The sequence below is a fragment of the Drosophila gunungcola genome, chromosome 3R (assembly GCF_025200985.1).
Source record: "Drosophila gunungcola strain Sukarami chromosome 3R, Dgunungcola_SK_2, whole genome shotgun sequence".
NCBI lineage: Eukaryota > Metazoa > Arthropoda > Insecta > Diptera > Drosophilidae > Drosophila > Drosophila gunungcola.
In genome coordinates, this window is record NC_069139.1 from 7,833,136 (window position 1) to 7,851,876 (window position 18,741).

At 38.3% G+C, this 18,741-nt stretch overlaps 2 protein-coding genes across 4 annotated transcripts in view; one reads left to right on the forward strand and one right to left on the reverse strand.

The window, feature by feature from the left end:
• Nucleotides 1-4,019, forward strand: part of LOC128252488 (uncharacterized) — a 43,217-nt gene extending 39,198 nt beyond the window's left edge. The window contains exon 4 of the mRNA XM_052980252.1: nt 3,675-4,019. Coding sequence (XP_052836212.1) covers nt 3,675-3,710 — 36 coding nt within the window. The 3' untranslated portion in view covers nt 3,711-4,019. The remainder of the gene's footprint in view (nt 1-3,674) is intronic.
• Nucleotides 1-18,741, reverse strand: part of LOC128252486 (tyrosine-protein phosphatase 99A) — a 116,096-nt gene that overhangs the window by 35,448 nt on the left and 61,907 nt on the right. The window lies entirely within an intron of this gene.

The following is an 18,741-nucleotide window of genomic DNA, read 5'->3' on the forward strand; positions in this document are numbered from 1 at the left end:
TTATCGCGCACAAATTTTTATAGCTGCGCCGCAGGCGTCGATTTTAAATAACGCTCAGTACCCCAAAAAATCCCCCCCTCTCGCCTTCTCACGTTGATTTTGTCGCCATTTTGGTTGGTTGTTAATTTTATGCTTACGAGATAAGAAATTGTGACAAAAACGCTGGAAAATGTATGTGCTAAGCGCTCCGAAAAGGTGAGCACGAGCATATGAATAAGAGATTCCCCCTGAAAGGCGATAAATACGAAATGGAGGCCCAGGTTCTTCATCAGCTTCTTTGTGCCAAACTGGGGGATAAACAAGTTACCAGAGAATGTACATTGTGAGGGTTTGCTATTTGTATTTAGACATGAATACATTATAGCCGGGTGATTCTAAAAAAGGAACTTTGTTGAACACTGATAAATGGTTTAAATGGAATTTTTAAATGGTAGCAGTAATTCCTAGAAATAATTTTTGGCTTTATTTTTTAACAGTTTTATCTTATTGCGTTCGAATTTAAGTGATAAGAGGGTAAGAATAAATAGCTTCTTCAATATCAAATTATTATCTGTGGTAATGTTTCTATTTATTCTATAAAAACATGTAATGAATACCATTTAAGATGACAGCAATAATTGCTAGCCATGATTATTAATTAGTCCTTTTTTTTAGAAACAAAAATCTAATTTAAATTTAGATGGCAATATAGGAGAAGTAGATAGTTTCTCCAATAGCAAACCTTTTTTGTGAAAATGCCGATTTGGAAACAGAATCTTCCTGGTAACAATTGTGCCTATCACCACCCTATGTCAGTGCCACTTAAGTGCCAAGTCCAAGTTTAAGTCCAAGTCAAACTTTCGAGTCAATCGGGGACGGATCCCATGCACATTAATAGCACCACGAAGCTCTTTGCTCCCAACTATATGGGTCAATTAGGTTGTCAATCTCCTGCAGGAGAATTCGATCCAAATGTCGGTTGCTGACGCTCCTTTGGTCCGGTGCAAAGGGAAACCAGAGCGGTTTTGGCCTTTATTCGATTCGTGGTACCCGGGGTAATGGGTTAATTATTGTTTTATGATTTGCTTGCAGCTGCCCTCGGGCGGCAGTGTGTGCTGCGAACATGCTTTGTGGGCGCTGCCTGCGTATAAACATTGCTCATACGCCCCACGTTCATTTGGCTGATGTGCCAAAAGGATTCCAGGCGTCACAGGTGGGCAAAATACAATTACCACGCCCAACTCTACTCGACCCACTCGGGCCCCTCGACCTCGACCCCCGTTGTTTAACTAACGAACAATAAAACGAAATTGAATTTTGCGCTTTTAACGCCAAACGCACAAAGGAAACAACTTAAAACGAGGGAGCGGTGGCAAAAACGGAAGGACAGGTCACCGAATGCAGGTGTGCACTTGGAAAAAATGGGTTGCAATATCTACACACAGTCATGTAGTTTTTTATCCTCAATTCTATCTCATTGAAATTATTTTATATTAATTTAATGGTTTAAAACAAAAAAAAATGAAGAATATAAACATCTAAACTTTGTATGACAGATCAATCGATTTTTAATCATGTATGAAAAACCATAATTTATGCTTGTTTGACTAACATATTGTTAAGCTCTTAACGATATTAATACACATTTTTTTCGGTATTAATAATAAAACATATGAGTATTAAGAAACCCAAGAAAATATTTTACAATAATCTAATAGTTAATAGAGAGTATTTGTGTCCTACTTTTCTTATAATAAAATAATTTTTTCAATGGTTTTTTTATTTTTATATTTTGATATTTTTTTCTTTGTGTACTACAGTTTGTGTTAGTATTAGTGCGCCACAGTTGCAGTTTATTCGTAGTAACGCGTGCGTCGCTGTGTGACAGCCACCCTTAGCATTAAGCCAATTATATGCTGCACTTTTGACATTAAATTCGATTCAATTTATTTGGCATCCATCCCTTTTTTGGCCAGCGGCTCTCTTTCACCCAGAAACCCCCTGCACCGCTGCGCCCTCGTAAATGTTTCTGTTATTACTGGTGTGGCGATGAAAATGATGATCCTGCCACTGAAGCTTCTAGCTGCCTCAAAGGGTTATTGTTGTTTGCACGGAATTTCATTTCATGCTCACACACTCATCGCAATTTGCTGGTTGGCGTTACAAAGCAGCGGAAATTATCCCGCCCGGTCCTGACGCAATGAGTGAAAAATATTGCATTTCATCGTCGTCTAAGTTTTTGGGTAATTTTTAATGATTTTCCCTGGATTTTATGCTCAGCCAGCGGGTTCTCTGATAATAACAAGAACTTTATTGCGCATTAAAGTATGAGCTATGAAATAAAAGAGCTGCTTTATAGTGTCTTAGTGGCAGTAGCATCAATTTCCTTACACTTCGGCTAACACAAATATTTTTATATGTGTATATACATTCAATAATTTATTTAGGTATTTTTACTTAAGCAAATTTTTTTAATTTATGAAACGTTTAAACGAAACAAAAGTTTCTCTCAAAAACCAACCATTTAACAAGTATAAATCTCAGCTATCTCTCTTGAAAATAGCACTTGATATTGCTTTGCAGCACAGAGTAATTTGCTTGAAGACATGACCACAGAAGTATGGCTTTTGGACCACCTGTTCGTTGGCTTCTCCATCCACTGTCACATGATCAAACCGTGTACTGAGACATATCAATTGCAGACGGACTCGGGGACAGACTTTGAAAATTATGATTTCCATTATGGTGCCGCCTGCTCGACACTCACATGTGACAACATGGGGCTGGCCTTCTGCTCACAATGTCGAAAGAGCAGTTGTCCAAAGAGCTGACTAAATGGCAGACAACATTGTGAACATAATGCTGGCATAATAATATTTCTGTCGCTGCAATGATCTGCATGCCAACGTCCTCACAATGGAATCACCAGCCCTAAATCGGGTAGCACAGACTCTGTCGAGCTGGTTGCCATTTGTCTGGGCCATTACTCACAGTAAATAATCTTGGCACAATGTGGGTCTGCCACTGCCAGCCCTTCTTTTCTCCAGTGCACTGCTGCACTCCCCAATAAATTCCATAGAAAAATGCAATTTTATTGAAAAATATTTGCTGCTCTCTTTTCGGGCTGCCTTCACTGGCGTTTTCTTGGTTCTTGCAAAAGCACAAAATGAGCAGACAGAGATAAATAGTTGAAAAGGAGAATACGATCACACATACTCTATTTGATTTAATTAGAATCTTAAATGGGTTTCTATTTTTCACATTTTTTACTGAAGGGCTTTTGACTTTTTGCTATATCCAGCATTAATTTTTTACTCTTTTACTTTTTAACTTCATAAAAGTAAAGAAAAAGAAAATCTTAAGAGGAAAATCATATTATGAAGTCAAACTTGATTAGCAGGTGTGACCAAGTTTTATGGCAACGGAGAAGCCATAAAAGCAGCTCAAAAAACTTCAAAAAGCAATGTAAATAAAAAGAGTGTGGAGTTTTAAAGTTTAGTCAGATAAAATGTGCAAATAAAAAGGTTTCTTTTTAAGTATTCTAGGTGCAAAGGGATGAAAATTAAAGGTTAAATTTTAAATCTGCAAAGTGGCAAAGCCAGCCAAACTGGTTTTTATTTGATGTGCCAGCCAAGTGTTGAGATCTGCTTTCTCTACCATATATCCTTTATCCTTTTTCGTTTTTCCTTTCCCAGGTCTCATTTGCTGTGAGTGTGTATGTGTGTGTGTAGATGATATCCCAGCGATTTCATCACGAAACCGAGACGTATGATGATGTTGATGATGATGATGACACACGCATACCATCTCACATGGGCCAAAAAGGGGCGCTAAGGTACAAGGGGGAGTGGCAGCGAAGGGCGTCATAAACAACAGACAAGTTGCACATGCACTGGAGCATAACTACTGGGTTGCACCGAGCTGCCAGGCCAAATACACCTAGGCAAACAGTGCCTTTTGTTCTAAGGATAATTTTTAAAACTAAAGAAGTAAGAATTTCTTTAAGTCAACTAGTTAAAAACACAACACAATGTTTGGTAAAAAATGTACAAACTCAGATAACCAATATATCTATCCATAATAGACTTAATTTTAGAAATAGAAATAAAAATCAAAGGACAAATGTTAGTGTCATTTAATTTTTTTTACAAATTTTTGAAGACTTCATCGAAATATTTTGACCAGCTCTTAAAAAAATATATTGTATTTTTAAGCATGGTCCTTGTATATAACAAAATTCAAAATAATGTTCTGTGGTGCTTTAATGTTTAACTTGTAGAATACAAAATTCTAAAGTTAATGTAAATTGATACAGAACACAAAGTTTTCATATTATTTTTTCGAGTGTGTTTTCGTAACTTCTAGGGCCGGAGTGAAAAAGTCAGGCCAACAGAGGAGTAACGGAGTTTACCGAGGAACAAGGCGAAACTGGCAAAGGGAATCAGTTTGTGCATATTTTAACTCCCACAGGAAAAATTTCACAAGACAGCTACGGAAGTATGACGAACGAGAGCGGCACCGGGCTGCAAAATGGGATTTGGGAAGTGGAAAGGGGGTGAGATGTTGGCCAACAACTGTGACCAAACAATGTTGAAGCTTTGATGAACCTTAAAGGACAACAAAAACAACAATAGCAGTTGCAACCGGGAATATGACAAAATATAGAAAGGATATAAAAGAGAGAGGGAGATAGTAGAGGGGGAATGCATATCGGAGTGTTTGCAGCTGCATGGCCAAAGGGGCGTATGGGTGTTAAAAAATGCTCACTCCGGATGAACCCAAGTTGCTCTGGGCTTTGCGTGTGATACACTATATCTGCTTCTCCGTTTTTCAATTATTTTTTTGCAGTGCATGTGAGGGTGTTGAGGCGTCACTTTAAGCAAATGGTGATGAATGCGTCGTTGTCGTTGGAAACCCTCAGAGAGCCGAGAACATTGGCATATTTTATGCAACACACCACAAATGACGAGGGGACGCCAGAGAGCTGCATTCTCAATAGTTTTGAGGTTTTCCGACAAGCCAACCATTTTTCAATGAATTGTCAAGGGGATTGCGTTGAGATTGATCAACTAAAAGGTTTAGCCTGGCCAGTAACCAAAGTCAGTTAAATAAAGCCTTTGTGGCCAAACCACAGAGCTCTCAATCGCCCGCTCCATTAATTGATAAATGCGTTTGGCAACTGTCTCTAATTTGGATTTATGCAGCCCAAGTGTATTAGAGGCCAGATCCGAAAAAGAATCAAAACTGTCACATAAATAATGTTGTCTGCATATTTATTACGTTTAACTCGCTTCGTTTTTGGAATGCATCAATTAGCAAAATGCCACGCCCCGAAAAATGTGTGTCTATGCCTTTTTAGTTTAAATTGTTAAAGAGTTTTTGTGACATTTGGATTTATCTGTGGTTTCCGGCTTCCTTTCTCGACTGTCATGTCCCCAGCTGGACGAAAAAAGTTTGCTATCGTTATAATTGATTAATTAAATCTGGCTGGCAAGATTGAGCAGGACACGCAGTATGAAACAAAGCACAAAACGTTTACATATAAAATATATGTGCACAGAGAAAAAAGAGGGTAAATCCATCTAATGTAGGTCAAATTTATATGAGATATATCAGGATGAATAGCTTTGTTTAATAGCAATAATTCTAATACCTAAGAGTTATTATTTATGAAACCTATTAACCAATTTTTTTTGTGCGCCGATTAACAAAACGAAGAGCTCGGCGACAAGTTTTTCAAGTGACTCGAAATTCAAATTGCCTGACATTCCCATTTGAAACCAAAATCCCACTGGATAAGCATAAAGTTCTACGTATCGGGAGAAAAGCAGGAGGGATCGGGTCTCGATTTTATGACCAAGATGATGGCGAATCTTCTGCTAGATTGAGAAAGTGCTAAGCAGATTATACCCATGAATCTGCTTGCCAATATCGATTGAGGGCTGCTTGAAGAATCCAAGCTATTTATTTATTTTGAAATCCTCAAAGTACTATTAATAGTAACCAACAAAAAATGTGATTATTTTACTCGGATTTATTAAAATCATACTAACAATTTTTATGTATTTATTGCTTCCCTTGTCACAGTGATAATGATTTCAGCTTGATAAGCGATAGATAGAATCAATCCTTAACTATTTTATTTTGAATTAACAACTTCTGCTGATATTAAAATTAATAAATTATAATGATTTTTTTTCCATGCAATACGTACAGATTCAGATATGTGAACAGACTGAGAGTTGCACATTTTGCTGGCAAAAGTTAAGCAAAAGTTGTCGCAGCTGAAAACTTTTTATAGCAAACATTTTTTGGCTCTCACTGGCTGACTAACTGACTGACTGGCTGGCTGGCTGGCTGGCTGGCTTGTGTTTTTAGCGTTGTTTTAACTTTACATATTTCCGTATGTATGAGTGGAATTCTCCTGCTGCTCACTTGTCATGCTGTCAATTGGCAAAACGACTGACAAGAAGCCAGCTTCTTGGAGCCCTCAACCTTCAACCCCGCCCACCGCCCTCCGCCCATTCACATCCAAGAACAGGCGATGTCGTCAGACTGATATGTCATTACTTATATGGGCACTTGAAAAGTTTCGAGTGAAATGTGCGCCAGTGGGTGGGAAATGGGAAGTGGGAAAACAGAGAAGAGGGGTACTAAATCTGCTCACATAGATAACGTGGAAATTCTGTATTTGTAGATAACTCCTTCTGCCACCGGCTCTGCTCGTTAAATATAATCAGATTAATAACTGTAAACACTTGCGCTGCAGATTGGCAAAAGGTATAACTTTCGGGGGGTGTGCTATAGATTGGATTTCGCATTTTGAAGTTGAGTTATTGCAAACGGAAATCGATCCTTGGCACTCATTACAACGTCACCACTCCATATCCAGTTGCCAGGATTGTGATTAGTCCTGCGACTCGAACGACTGGAAGTCAACGGAGGACGGAGGACGAGGCAACTGAACTGCACGGAGCTTGATTGATTTATACTCACGTATATACCTATATGCCAGGAGCCCTGCAATCGTATCCTGTTTGCAGTTAGTTAACTAAGGTGAAACATGAGCTGGCAAATGCCCAGGGAAGTTCGTTTCCACTTTGTGTGATTTTACACCTGCGTAGTAGTTGGGCAATCTTTGAGATTAAAAATCTCTGGAAATATGAATTTCATTCTTGACATTTGTGAAAGCTCTTTCCTTAGCATTCCAAATGATTGTTGGTCATAAACTATATACAAGAAATGTAAAAACTTGTTATGAAGAATAAACTTTTGGAAAATCGTTTGGCATTGCTGCTCGGAGATTTACTATATTGAAAAGTGATATTTAATATATTAAATATGATTGATGTTTGCATTCCCGTAAATCATTTTAAGCATTTCTAAATACAGCTCGCTGAACTTCACTTTCATGTTTAATTATGCGCCAGTTTTCCGCTCCCAATGAAATGGAATGTGTACAAATATTTTGCCTGGCTAAAGCCCCTGTCACGATTTTAAAATCCCATATGAGACAAGGCCGCGGGCTGGCCGCGAAGCCGAAGCGTTAAATAAACAATAAAGCCCCGCACTTAATTAATTGTGTTTTGCGGCCCGGGAATGCCATTAAATAAATATGGATTTAGTAGATAATATTTATTATTTTTAAGCCAGGCCGCAAAAACACGCGAAATGCTGTCAGAAGGCGAACTGAGTTATGTTATATGCGCCAAGCATGGGGTGTGGGAAACATGGGTGTAAATGTCGCTGATGGGACCCTCAAACTCGGCTAACTCAATGACAAATCGCGCCGTGGCTTGGGTGTATTGATAATTTTAATTAAGCGCTAATATTTTAATTTATTATTATGAAGTTGTCAGCTCGTCAGGCTGCCGTGTATGTGTCTAAACAAATACGTGGATAAATATGTTAATTGTCGTCTGCTCTTTATGTGACAGCTGCAGCAACGGGGCGTATGAGTGACGTGATATGAACCTGTCAAAAGAGCGGAGTCTATCAACTGCCTCAACCGCCTTGTGTGTGCCATGCCGTCGAAACGGCAAGGGAAGCTATTTAATTTCATGAATTATTGATGCAAATTGTGTATTCTCACTCGTGGCAAGCCAATTAGGCCTGCAGCTACTTTTTATATTGCATTTGTGTGGCTGAGCACCGATGATTTATAATTACATTCGCCTGACTGGATCGGCTGCCCGTTCCCGATTCGATCTGCGGCTGATTTATGCGGTCGCTCAACTCGGGATTAGTTTTATTTACACGCCATTGGCTGTCCGGTGAAACTCTACACATTTGATTGCCCTCAATACTATGGGTGTGTACTATATCTATGCACTATGTGCACTCATCATGCTGCAGTTCATTTTAATTAAACCACTGACAAGTCATACGCAAATTATTGGCTGGATATATTGACATACCCGGGCATAAACTGCAGCACGCATCGACTTACCTGCAAGTGAAAGAGAGAAAGTATATTTTAATTAATTACGAGTCAAGAGTGTTGGTATTTCAATAAAATTAAATCAAATAATTTAGTGGTATGCCAAAAGTGCAACTCAATATAGTCAGCAACTTATTTCAATGCGATGTCTGTTTTTAAATCGGTCTCAATTATATCTTTAATGGTTTTTTGTTGTAAGTCATACATACTACTAGCTGCTTAAATGTACATTTTTAATGTATTTTAACATGTTATAATATTTAAATATTAAACACGAGATAAACTAATCGAACATTATCCAAATTAAAGATAGTGTGCCATTCAATTTTGTTGTGTGGAATTAAATTTCACATCCAATCAGCTGGCAAGCCCTCCAGACTTTTCTGTGTGTCCTGTCTTATCCCCTCTGGGTGATATTTAATATTTGCCCTGCCACTTTCTCACTGCCTTCCGACTGCAGTGCTCTGGATAAATACGGAAAAGGAAAAAGGAAAGGCCATGGACCCGAAGTAAAGTCGAGGGAACTGGAGCCCGTCGACGGCTTAGCTGCAAAATCAATGACACAATAAATATTTGTGCAGCCCTTAACCGTCAAGTGTTTAACAAGACGAAGCCTGTATGTTCGCTGCAATACATCTATATTTATATATATATATATATATATATATATATATATACATCTATATATATATATATACATCTATATATATATATACATCTATATATATATATACATCTATATATATATATATATATATATATATATTTTATTTTCTTTAAAGTGGTCATTAAAAGCGCAAGGTTTAAATGAAACATATCTCGTATATAATATTGACCCTTTCAAAGGCAAAAACCTATTTTTTAATGATGCAAGCCAGGCCATATTTGAAGTTTAAAATTACGCTTTAAGACAACTGTCCGCATACAGTCTAGTTCTGTTTTTGTCTTTTAAGAATTTAAGTAGGCCATCGAAAGTGTCGATATACGAATGTGTGGGACTGTAGCGCGCATGTTTATTGCACTTTAGGGAGTTGCCCAGCAGAAACACGACCCAACTCAACCCAATTGGAATGGAACCAGCCCGGCTTGGGCCGCTTAATGTGGCAGAAAAATGTGTAAATTTACGTCGAAGGGAGCTCAGAAGTTTTGCCGGCTGCCTGGGTTTTCAGTCTCTGTTTTTTTTTTTCGGGACTTTTTTTCTGCGGGTCTAGGTCTGAGTCTGTCCCCAAGTAAATTGAAAAATGTAGCTTACTGGGCGGAGGCAAAAGTGTGGCAAGTGAAATAAAAATGGCAAATGGCCAGAGAGATATAAGCAATGAGCTCCTGGATTACACGAAACTAACTTGTGTGTGGGCTGACATGTCGAGGGTTCTAAATTATTTTCCTGGCAACTTTATCAACGGCAAAAATCAAGATGCATTCGACGAGGGAAACGCCTGAAACAAGCATGCGGAAGCAAGCCCGAAAAAAATATATTTTAATGGCAGCATAAAATGCATTGCAATGTTGCAAGTGCTCAGGAGAAATCATAACAAATCATGGCCAAAAGGGCAATGTTATAACTCAGCTTTCGTCTCATTGTATTTTGATTTTTATTGCTCATCACGATGAGTTTCGTTTGGTATCTGGATCTTTTATTTGTTTTACTCTGTTTGTTTGCAGAATGCTTCTTTTGGTTATTTTGTTGTGTTTTATTTGGGAAACCCTCTGCATGGTTATCCATCTCCATCTACGGAAATCACAAATATCATATGCGAGAAATCAGAGAACGTTGTTTATGTGATTTATGCAGTAGTGCGCAAAAGGGAAGAAAAGTTGGGAGTTTCAGTTAAAAGCTCTTCAACAATGTGGCAAATGAAATGCACACGAAATTCAAACAGACAAACTGGAGGAGTGGAAATAGCAAATGGGGTTTTTCTGCCATTTTTTGTTGCACTAGGGTAGCGCTACTAGCATTTTTATAAATAAACACGCAATTGTGGCATTCGGAATTTCCGTAAGATACTTTTTTGAGGGGCGTACTACATTTTATTTTGCGAAATAAATCGGGTCGATGAGGCAGTCAGGCAACAATTATAATTTAATTGCAATTTTTTCTGGCTGTAACATTTCTATCAATCAGCGGCAGGCAGGCTTCTGGGCAAAAGCAAAAGTTTTTCAATTTTGCAGCAACAAATAGCCAACAATTGCTGTTTATACACACAGGCACGCAGGCAAGCAGGCACTGTCCCCTCGATTCAATCAATACGGGACACAATTGGTCTATTCACACGCCCATTTCCCCCAAAAAGTCTCCTTCCAAAAAATAATAAATAAGGAGGAAGGAAACTGCGAAGGGGAATGCCGGGTCCAGTTCAGCTCACTTTGGCCAACTTTAGCTAACAAAAAATTAATTTAAAAACTTATTTCAATACCAAATTGTGCCCAACAGAGTGAGTGATAGAGTGAAAAGGAAAGAGGCTTTCGAAGGGGGAGCGTGTAACATTTTAATAAGATTAAAATGAAAATGTTGTAACAGTTTGGCAATGTCTAAAAATTTTCGATTATAAAGTCGTTTAAGAGTCATGAAACTCAAAGTCAAACGACATCAATTCATTTTTCATTTTATAAAAATTTAATTTTTCATCTTGTAATTTGTATGTGCTTTTACATATTTTGTCTGCCCTTAAACAAAGGTTAATCTTTTTGTTTGCACTTTTGTTCTGTCAACATACATTTTTTATAAACAAATAACAACAGTTTTAATATGTGGTTCTGATAACTTGTTTTAATTACGACTGAATTGTTTGAATTGCTTCCAGTTTAAACTATATTCGAAGTTAAAAAATCAATTTAATTATACTAAACTAATGGAATTTATATTAAATTCAATGAAATGCTTTATTACTTACTGTCAAAAGTTTTGAGCACAGGTCGTTAAAATATTGATGGCGGGAATATTTATTAAATCATGTTTTGAATATACCGATTGCATTGGCGATAAATGGGATTTTAAGCTTTCTGCTTAAATAATTAAAATGTAAATGCATTTAGTTTTTGTTTCACTATGTTTTGCGGAAAACCATCAGCCCAGAACAAACAAAATAAATGTTCAATATATCACATTTTAGAGCTACCAATCGATCTTAGCTTACATAAAGCTATAAATCCCAAACGAATGTGGAATGTTATTAATTTGTTTCAAGGATTGCGAATCAACGAAAATTTTTTTCCCATAACTGGTATATATTTTTCTTTTCCTTGACCCATTGTAACTGATTCGCCAGCAGCGAAAATGCAAGTAAAAACTGTAGCTATAGAAAGTGCAACATTTGTTACACATCCAATGGAGTAGCTCCTTGAATGAGGCGTCGCTTAAGGGCCTTAGAGTGAAAAAAAAAAAAAAACGGGAGTAGAGGGATGTCGGAGCTTTCCACATGCCCCCGAAGTATTAGGACACAAAAATGGCATGGCTGCGGAGCGTTACACATACAAAAGCAACCCAGTGGGAGAGGAAAACCCGCCAGCAAACCAAACAAAACACACACAAAAAATAGCTGAAAATCATTCAGCGAGCAGAGGGCACAACATAAAAGCTGAGCGTCTGGGTGGAACTTCATTGCTAATGTGGCTCACCCCGCATAGAATTTTCTCCACCGCATTTTCCCCAACCGCTTTTCCCCGGTACTGCACTTGTGCACACTTTTGGCATAATACAACAAAATTGATTTGCCGCATGCATCATTATCAGCAACGTCGTCGTCGTCGTTGTTGTTGTTGTCGTCACCGTCTTCATCCCACCCACTTTTCCGACTCGACTGCTGGCTTTTACTTAGACTGCTGCACTTGAAGATCCTGGGTTCCTTTGGCTCCACACTTACCACTCGCCCCAAAATACACACTCTTGTGGGCCATTGAATGCAATGGCGCTCATTCATTCAACGTTTTGCAACTCATAAGAAGCAGCAATTGAAGCATCATTAGCTGCAAGTTTTCGAATCCTTCGTCGCACCCCACACTGCGTATGAGTAATGTATGCATGCCATTTACATTGATTTGTGGCGGAACGTCGACTGTCGATATATATTTTCGTATATTCGTATAAACGTATATACGTATTGAAAACTTTCTTCTAATGCTTCAGTCAAGTGGTTCAAAGTGGGGCATCGATGGGTTTTCAGCTTAACCAAAGCCATCAATTATGGGGAATTTTCGCTGAAATTTGTGCAGCATTTTAGCTTCACTTGCAGCAATCGAAAATATTTTTTTCCACCAACTTTAAAACTTTTGCGTTCAAGTTTATGTTTGTGCCGATAATATCGGGATTTCTTAGCTCCTCGGGGTGAGTGTGTATTTTTTCTTCTTATTCACGAAGGCGTTCTATTTTTACTATAAAAACAAATTCAATACGTTCAGCGAAGATGGAAAAAAAAAAAAAAAGAATAGAACTGTGTCTGCAAAAAAGAAGATGCAAATAAACACAGAAAAAAGTATCTGCTTTTACATTTTATAGATTGATTACTTTTTTATAGTAGGAACCACATAATAAATATCAGTTCAATTACAAGAACAAATCTTTGTTGATTGTAAAAAGTTAAAGTAATTCAGGGAGCATCAAATTACAATCACTTATGACAAAAAGTAATTATATATAAAATGTATCTTGTATCTATCATCAAATGCTAATTATAATTTATCCAAGTAAAGTATTTAAGTTAAGTCTAGAAGTAATATCTAATTTTTTACTTTAACGACAAAAAAATAATATTTATATCGCTTTTCTATTTAAATATCAAAATGATGAGTTGTTTAAGTTATTTAAGACAAGTCTTGTATTATCAAAAACTTATATACTTAAAAAATCTTTCATCGGATTGATAAGTAAAAACAGTCGCTGCTCGCCATTTAATTGTATCGTTATATTGAGCAGTGCCATAGTCGATTTTTAATGTATTTGTTTTCTGTGTACACCTATACACACATATGCGTGCTTGGCTGTTCTGGATCCTAGCATACTTATGGGTTGCCTTAGCTGCTTGTTTTTTCCGCTATTGTTGGGACCGTTGTTCCACGACGTTATCACGTACGCTAATGCGACAAAAGCGCAACGACGAGCAAAATGTTTTGAAAATTTACTTAGCTCGGCTTCCTTGCTCCGATGTCTTTCATCCTACCCCAGGTCCTGTGGCTTTGACTGGCTGCTGGCAGCTTCTTGGCCATATTCTTTGTGCCCGGCTCAAGACCCTGTTTTCCTTATTTTATTCCTGCTTTATTTGCATTCCTTGGGCCACATCCGTTGTCGCTTCCTGGCGCTTCTTTAAGCGAAAAATACTTTTCCGCTGCTCGAGTGGCAGAAAAATGAAAATATTATTTAGGGCGCGTGCTTTTTGACCATGCGGCACAAGCGGCGTATACGTAACGCTCAGGTTAAACGGTCACATACACATACGCATACGATGTCACAGTTAAGGTCAACATAACAGCAATGAATGGCTTAAAGGTGATTTTTATATTTCAAATTTAACTTAGAGTCATTTCGTCAAAATATTTTCATTTAGTTTAAATTGTAGTTGCCTTCGGTCAACTAAACTTTAAATGTCAGTCTTGTTTTGATAAATTTTAAAACCAATTTTTGCAGTAACTATAAATACAATTTAGAGCTTACAATAACATTGTGTGTTAATCTTTTTTAAAGTACATTTAGGTGCTCTATTAAAATTAACTTGACTGTTTGTCAGGCACAAAAATTCCCACAGAACCGCAAATGTACAATGCAGGCAGGAAAGCCTGTTCTGTTCTGTTCTGGTTTGGTTTGGTTTGGTCTTTGGTCTGGTTTGGTTTGGTTTGGTTTTCGGTTCCAGTCTGGTTTTGGTTCGATGCTCGGCTCAGGTGCGGTGTGCGGTTCTGCGGGGCGTGGCACTCGGTTGTAGGCGCCGTGATGTGTTTATTCATTTCGTGAAATGACAGAAATTGAATAAAATTTATGCGTTCAACGCGCCGTAGGTGGAACCGCATAGGAAAACCCGCACGGTCCCAAAAGCGGAGCAGCAAAAAACACAAACTTTTCGTATATATTGGCGGTCGGAAATCCCCGTTCCACATCGCCACCCCCTACTGTCAGAATTTTGGGTTTGAAATATGTGCGAAGGTCGTTTGATGTTTGCTCACTGCGAAATGTTTTCTTTTTGGCGATGTTTTTCGAAAGAGTTGACAGCGGTTTCGGGTTTCGGTATTGTAGGCTAAATGCATAACAAGGTGCAGATGGGAAAGCACACAGCCAGCACACGAATTTATGGTTTTTATTAAATTAGAGTGCACTATAGTTTGTTTTCAGTATTTAGGTCAAAGCTTAGGTCAATTTCCCACCGGGATTAGTTGTGTCTTGTAGCGAGTTATTTGGGTAGCTTTAAAATGATTCCTGAGTTAAAGAATTTGATTTTTGCTTACATTTTTCCAGCACAACGTACCAAAAGCGCGATAATCGGACCTTACGCCAAAGGATGTCGCTGGGCAACCGCATGCCATAATTCTGTAACCAAATTAACGCAGGAAACGCAGGCGGAGACTTACAGCACAAGAAACAACCCGTTGGCAAGCGCTTTAGTTATGCAAAACGCTGGGCGTGGTCCCTACAATGGCTGCAAATCAGGATAACTGGCCGAGCAGGGGAAGGAGAATCGCCCAGAGAAATAGGTGAAGACAATGACCAGGATTCTTGGCTATTGCAGATTGTCACTGTGCCGGCTTAATGCCGGCCAACAAGCCAGAAAGCCCTGATTAATTGGCGCTATTTATAATTAAATTGCGTCCTAAGCTGTAATCACAGTTTCTCAGTTGTCGGTTGCTAAGCCCCATTACCATTCGCCTTTTGGAGTGCGTCAAAGGTTTTCTGTCTTTAGCTACATCAAAAGCGGCAATATAATTTTCCCACAAATGAACGTGATTCAATTAATGCCTCTTTGACTGCAAATTCGTGGGGCCCAAGCCCTGAGCCGTCTGCAGATGCGGAACTGGACATGTTGTGTGCCAAGGATGTGGCCAAACAGGATTTCCAGGCAACAAGGCATTTACAACAAAATGCAGCAGACTAAACAAATGCAAAAAACTACAAGCTCAGCAGATAAACGGTGGAACTAAAGGGGAAACATTTGTTCAGTGTATTTATTTGCTAGTCCATGTTTTACTTGAAAACTGGAATACGACAAACATTTGCTATGCCAAAATAAATTTGCGTTTCCAAAAGACTTTTCGTTCAGTTTTGGGTAAAAGCAAGCATATAGTTATGCTAAAAAATTGTTTTTTTTTAGGATATGACCAAGTTTTGATTTAATGCTTAATTATTGTATTGAGTTTTGGTTGAAAATGTGAATGACATTTTTTATTATTTTCCGGAACCAGGCTTGTTTGAAAATCTGGTTTAGAAAGATCTTTTTTTAAGTCATGATTAATAATTCTTTATTTTTAAAACTAAACTAGATATATATATTTCAATTTTTTTTGAGTAGAGAGTTTTGCTCCACTGTTTTTCTTGTGCTTGGACATTTCCGGTGTCCTGCAATCGGTGCTCTTGTAGTTGTAATTCGAGCAACAACAAAAACAACAACAATGCGCATTTCAAATGCAAATGTGTTTGTGGTGTAAATGCAATTTTACAAAATTTTATATAAGCCAGCAGACAGGGACGGTACCAACAACAGCAACAACAGCAACAACAACAACAACGAAAATGTGCATAAAATTTCCGAGGATTTACATTTTAAAAACGCACAAAAAGCTGCAGCAGCCAAGGAAAATTCTGGGGAAAAATGGAGGAAAATTCGTGGTAAAAGGGATAATATTCTGCATGTGTGGTCCCGCTGGTGTTAGTTTGCAAATGCGGTTTTAACGCTTTTGCGATGGCGACTGCGCGAAGATATTTGCCAAGCGATGCCAAGCCGACTGCAATTTGGCTAAGTGCGTGGGGAGTGGGCCAAAACTGCAAATGAAAGTGTGTACACATGCATGTGTGTGTATATCTGCGGCAATCAGTGCCAGACACACATGGGCTAAGGCTTTTGAGCCTGGCCAAAATGTTTTGCCTACTTGGGCCTCACTTGGCACTTGCCATATGCCAGCTGGCTGCATAAATCTGCGTCTCTTTTATTACGAGCTTTTGGGCATTTAAATAAATTTCAAAGCTTTGGCCAGAGCTGATTTACAAAATGGCGGGGCGGGCGGTGAGGGCGTTGGCAATGGGGTTGTGGCAGTCGGCACATTTAGCGTTAAATGTGTATAGTTTTGTCTGCGGAAGCAAACTAACCACGTGAAAGTCGCCAGCAGAAACTAATACAGAGTCGCGTGAAGCTCTCGAAAACACTACAACAAAAATATTGTTGTTTTAACTTACAGCTAGGTTCTAAGTATATACAATAAATGTATTGATGAATAAATACCAAGAAATATTGGGATTTAAATATAATTTTTTTAAAGTAAGGTTATATAATTAGGCTTTTAATAATTTTAAATAGAACTTCAACCGGATAATAATTACATTACGAGTTGTTATAAATAACAACAATATAAATGATTCTTAGACCTTTTAATTAATCATTTTAACATTATAATTGACAAGATACATATTTTCTGATTTAAGGGCTAATATTTTGCAGTGCACCGAGCGAAACGATGTGCAACATGACAGGCTGAAGTTGAGTGGCTCACACCCACACAGATGTGGCGGCAGGACGATGGACCGACACAGACACAGATACAAATCCGGATATAAAGACAGACACACATGGACCGCAGCTGGGCAGGCTAACTGAGTTAGAGCTGCCGAAAGTTCAGGACGGAGGACGAAGGATCGGGGCGGGGAACTGAGCAGCAGGCAGACCAAGCTCGGGGCAAACAAGAAATGTAAAGAATGCCACTGACAATGTACAAAGTGCAAAACTAATTTTACAGAGTGAACAGAAGGACGTGGATGAGGAGACAGCCGTGACTGCAACATGTTGTGTGTCCTGTGGACAAAACACAGAGACAAGTTGCCAGACGAAATAGATCATACGCCCTGTGGTACGGCTTCCACTTGCAACTACGAACTTAACTCATTTCCGAGTTGATTAACCAATCGAACCTGTGGCCAAGTCAGTTTATCATCAGAGAACCTTCAATTAGGCAACAATTCTACAACTTCAATTCAAAGATACGGCTCGAAGAGAACTATTGACTGGTCGTTCAATCCCAATTTGTCCGAAACTCGAAAATGTGATTTAAGCCGATCCCTGGCACAATGCCATGCAATCTTGGCCCTAGGTTGATTACTTTGTTTGCCATTTGATTGCGGGCTTTGTGCTTTGCATTTTCCGTTCGTTTTTAGGGATTTAAGGCTGTCAGGCACTTAATTGCTTAGATTTGTTTAATTTAAGCCGATTATACACGACCACAATTTGTTAAAAGCTTTCCGTGTGCGATTGTGTGATGCCCAGGTGTCAGGTCTATTATCCATTAATCGATATGTCATTGGATTCGGCATGCAAAATGGATTGAGAAGTACACTTGTAAGAGGAAGCCATGAGTTTCCGACTGTTTTTTATTATGTTTTATGTGATTTAAACCAGAAAAATTAAAAATACTTGTTTTAAAATATTTGTTATTTTGTTTAATTTAACGGTTTAATTTAAGAACATTTTTTGTGGAATATTCAACCAAATGAAAATGTTTTATCAAACAATTTCACCTAAGCATGTAAATTTAAGCCTTTTTTAATTTGGTTTTAAATAAATTTCACAAAAATCGTTTATTTTATTTTATGTACACTCCTAGCAAATATTTGCTTTTAAATTACCAAAAATTAAATCCAATAAACCGTAGTCAAAATTTAATGGCCATGTTTTTTGAAAGTGTTTGCACATGTGATAGCCAAACTATGCGAACCTTAACCTTATCGAACACCCGTCAGTGGCCGAAATGGAATGGAGGAAAATGGAAGGGAAAAAAAGTTTGGAAAAATGTAATCAAGCACGTAACTTGCACAAATTTTCTGCACTTTTGCCGAAGCCAAAAGCGGCAAAAGCCCGCAGGCCAAAACGCACACACACGCAGGGTAACATGAACGGTGACAGACACGCACGCCTGAGTGCTGCCACGCCCACACTAACACAGATACCACACCGCCCACACACACACTCACGCAGCGATACTGAGGTGCCATCAAAAAGATTGCCGGCTGCCTGTTTGCTTTTGTTGTTATTGCAATTCTTTTGACTATGAACTGCACACAAAAAAAGTGGAAAGAAATCGAACAGGAAAAAAGATTGTTCCCCTTCACCGGATCAAAATACAAAAAGTCAAAAGAAAAGTTA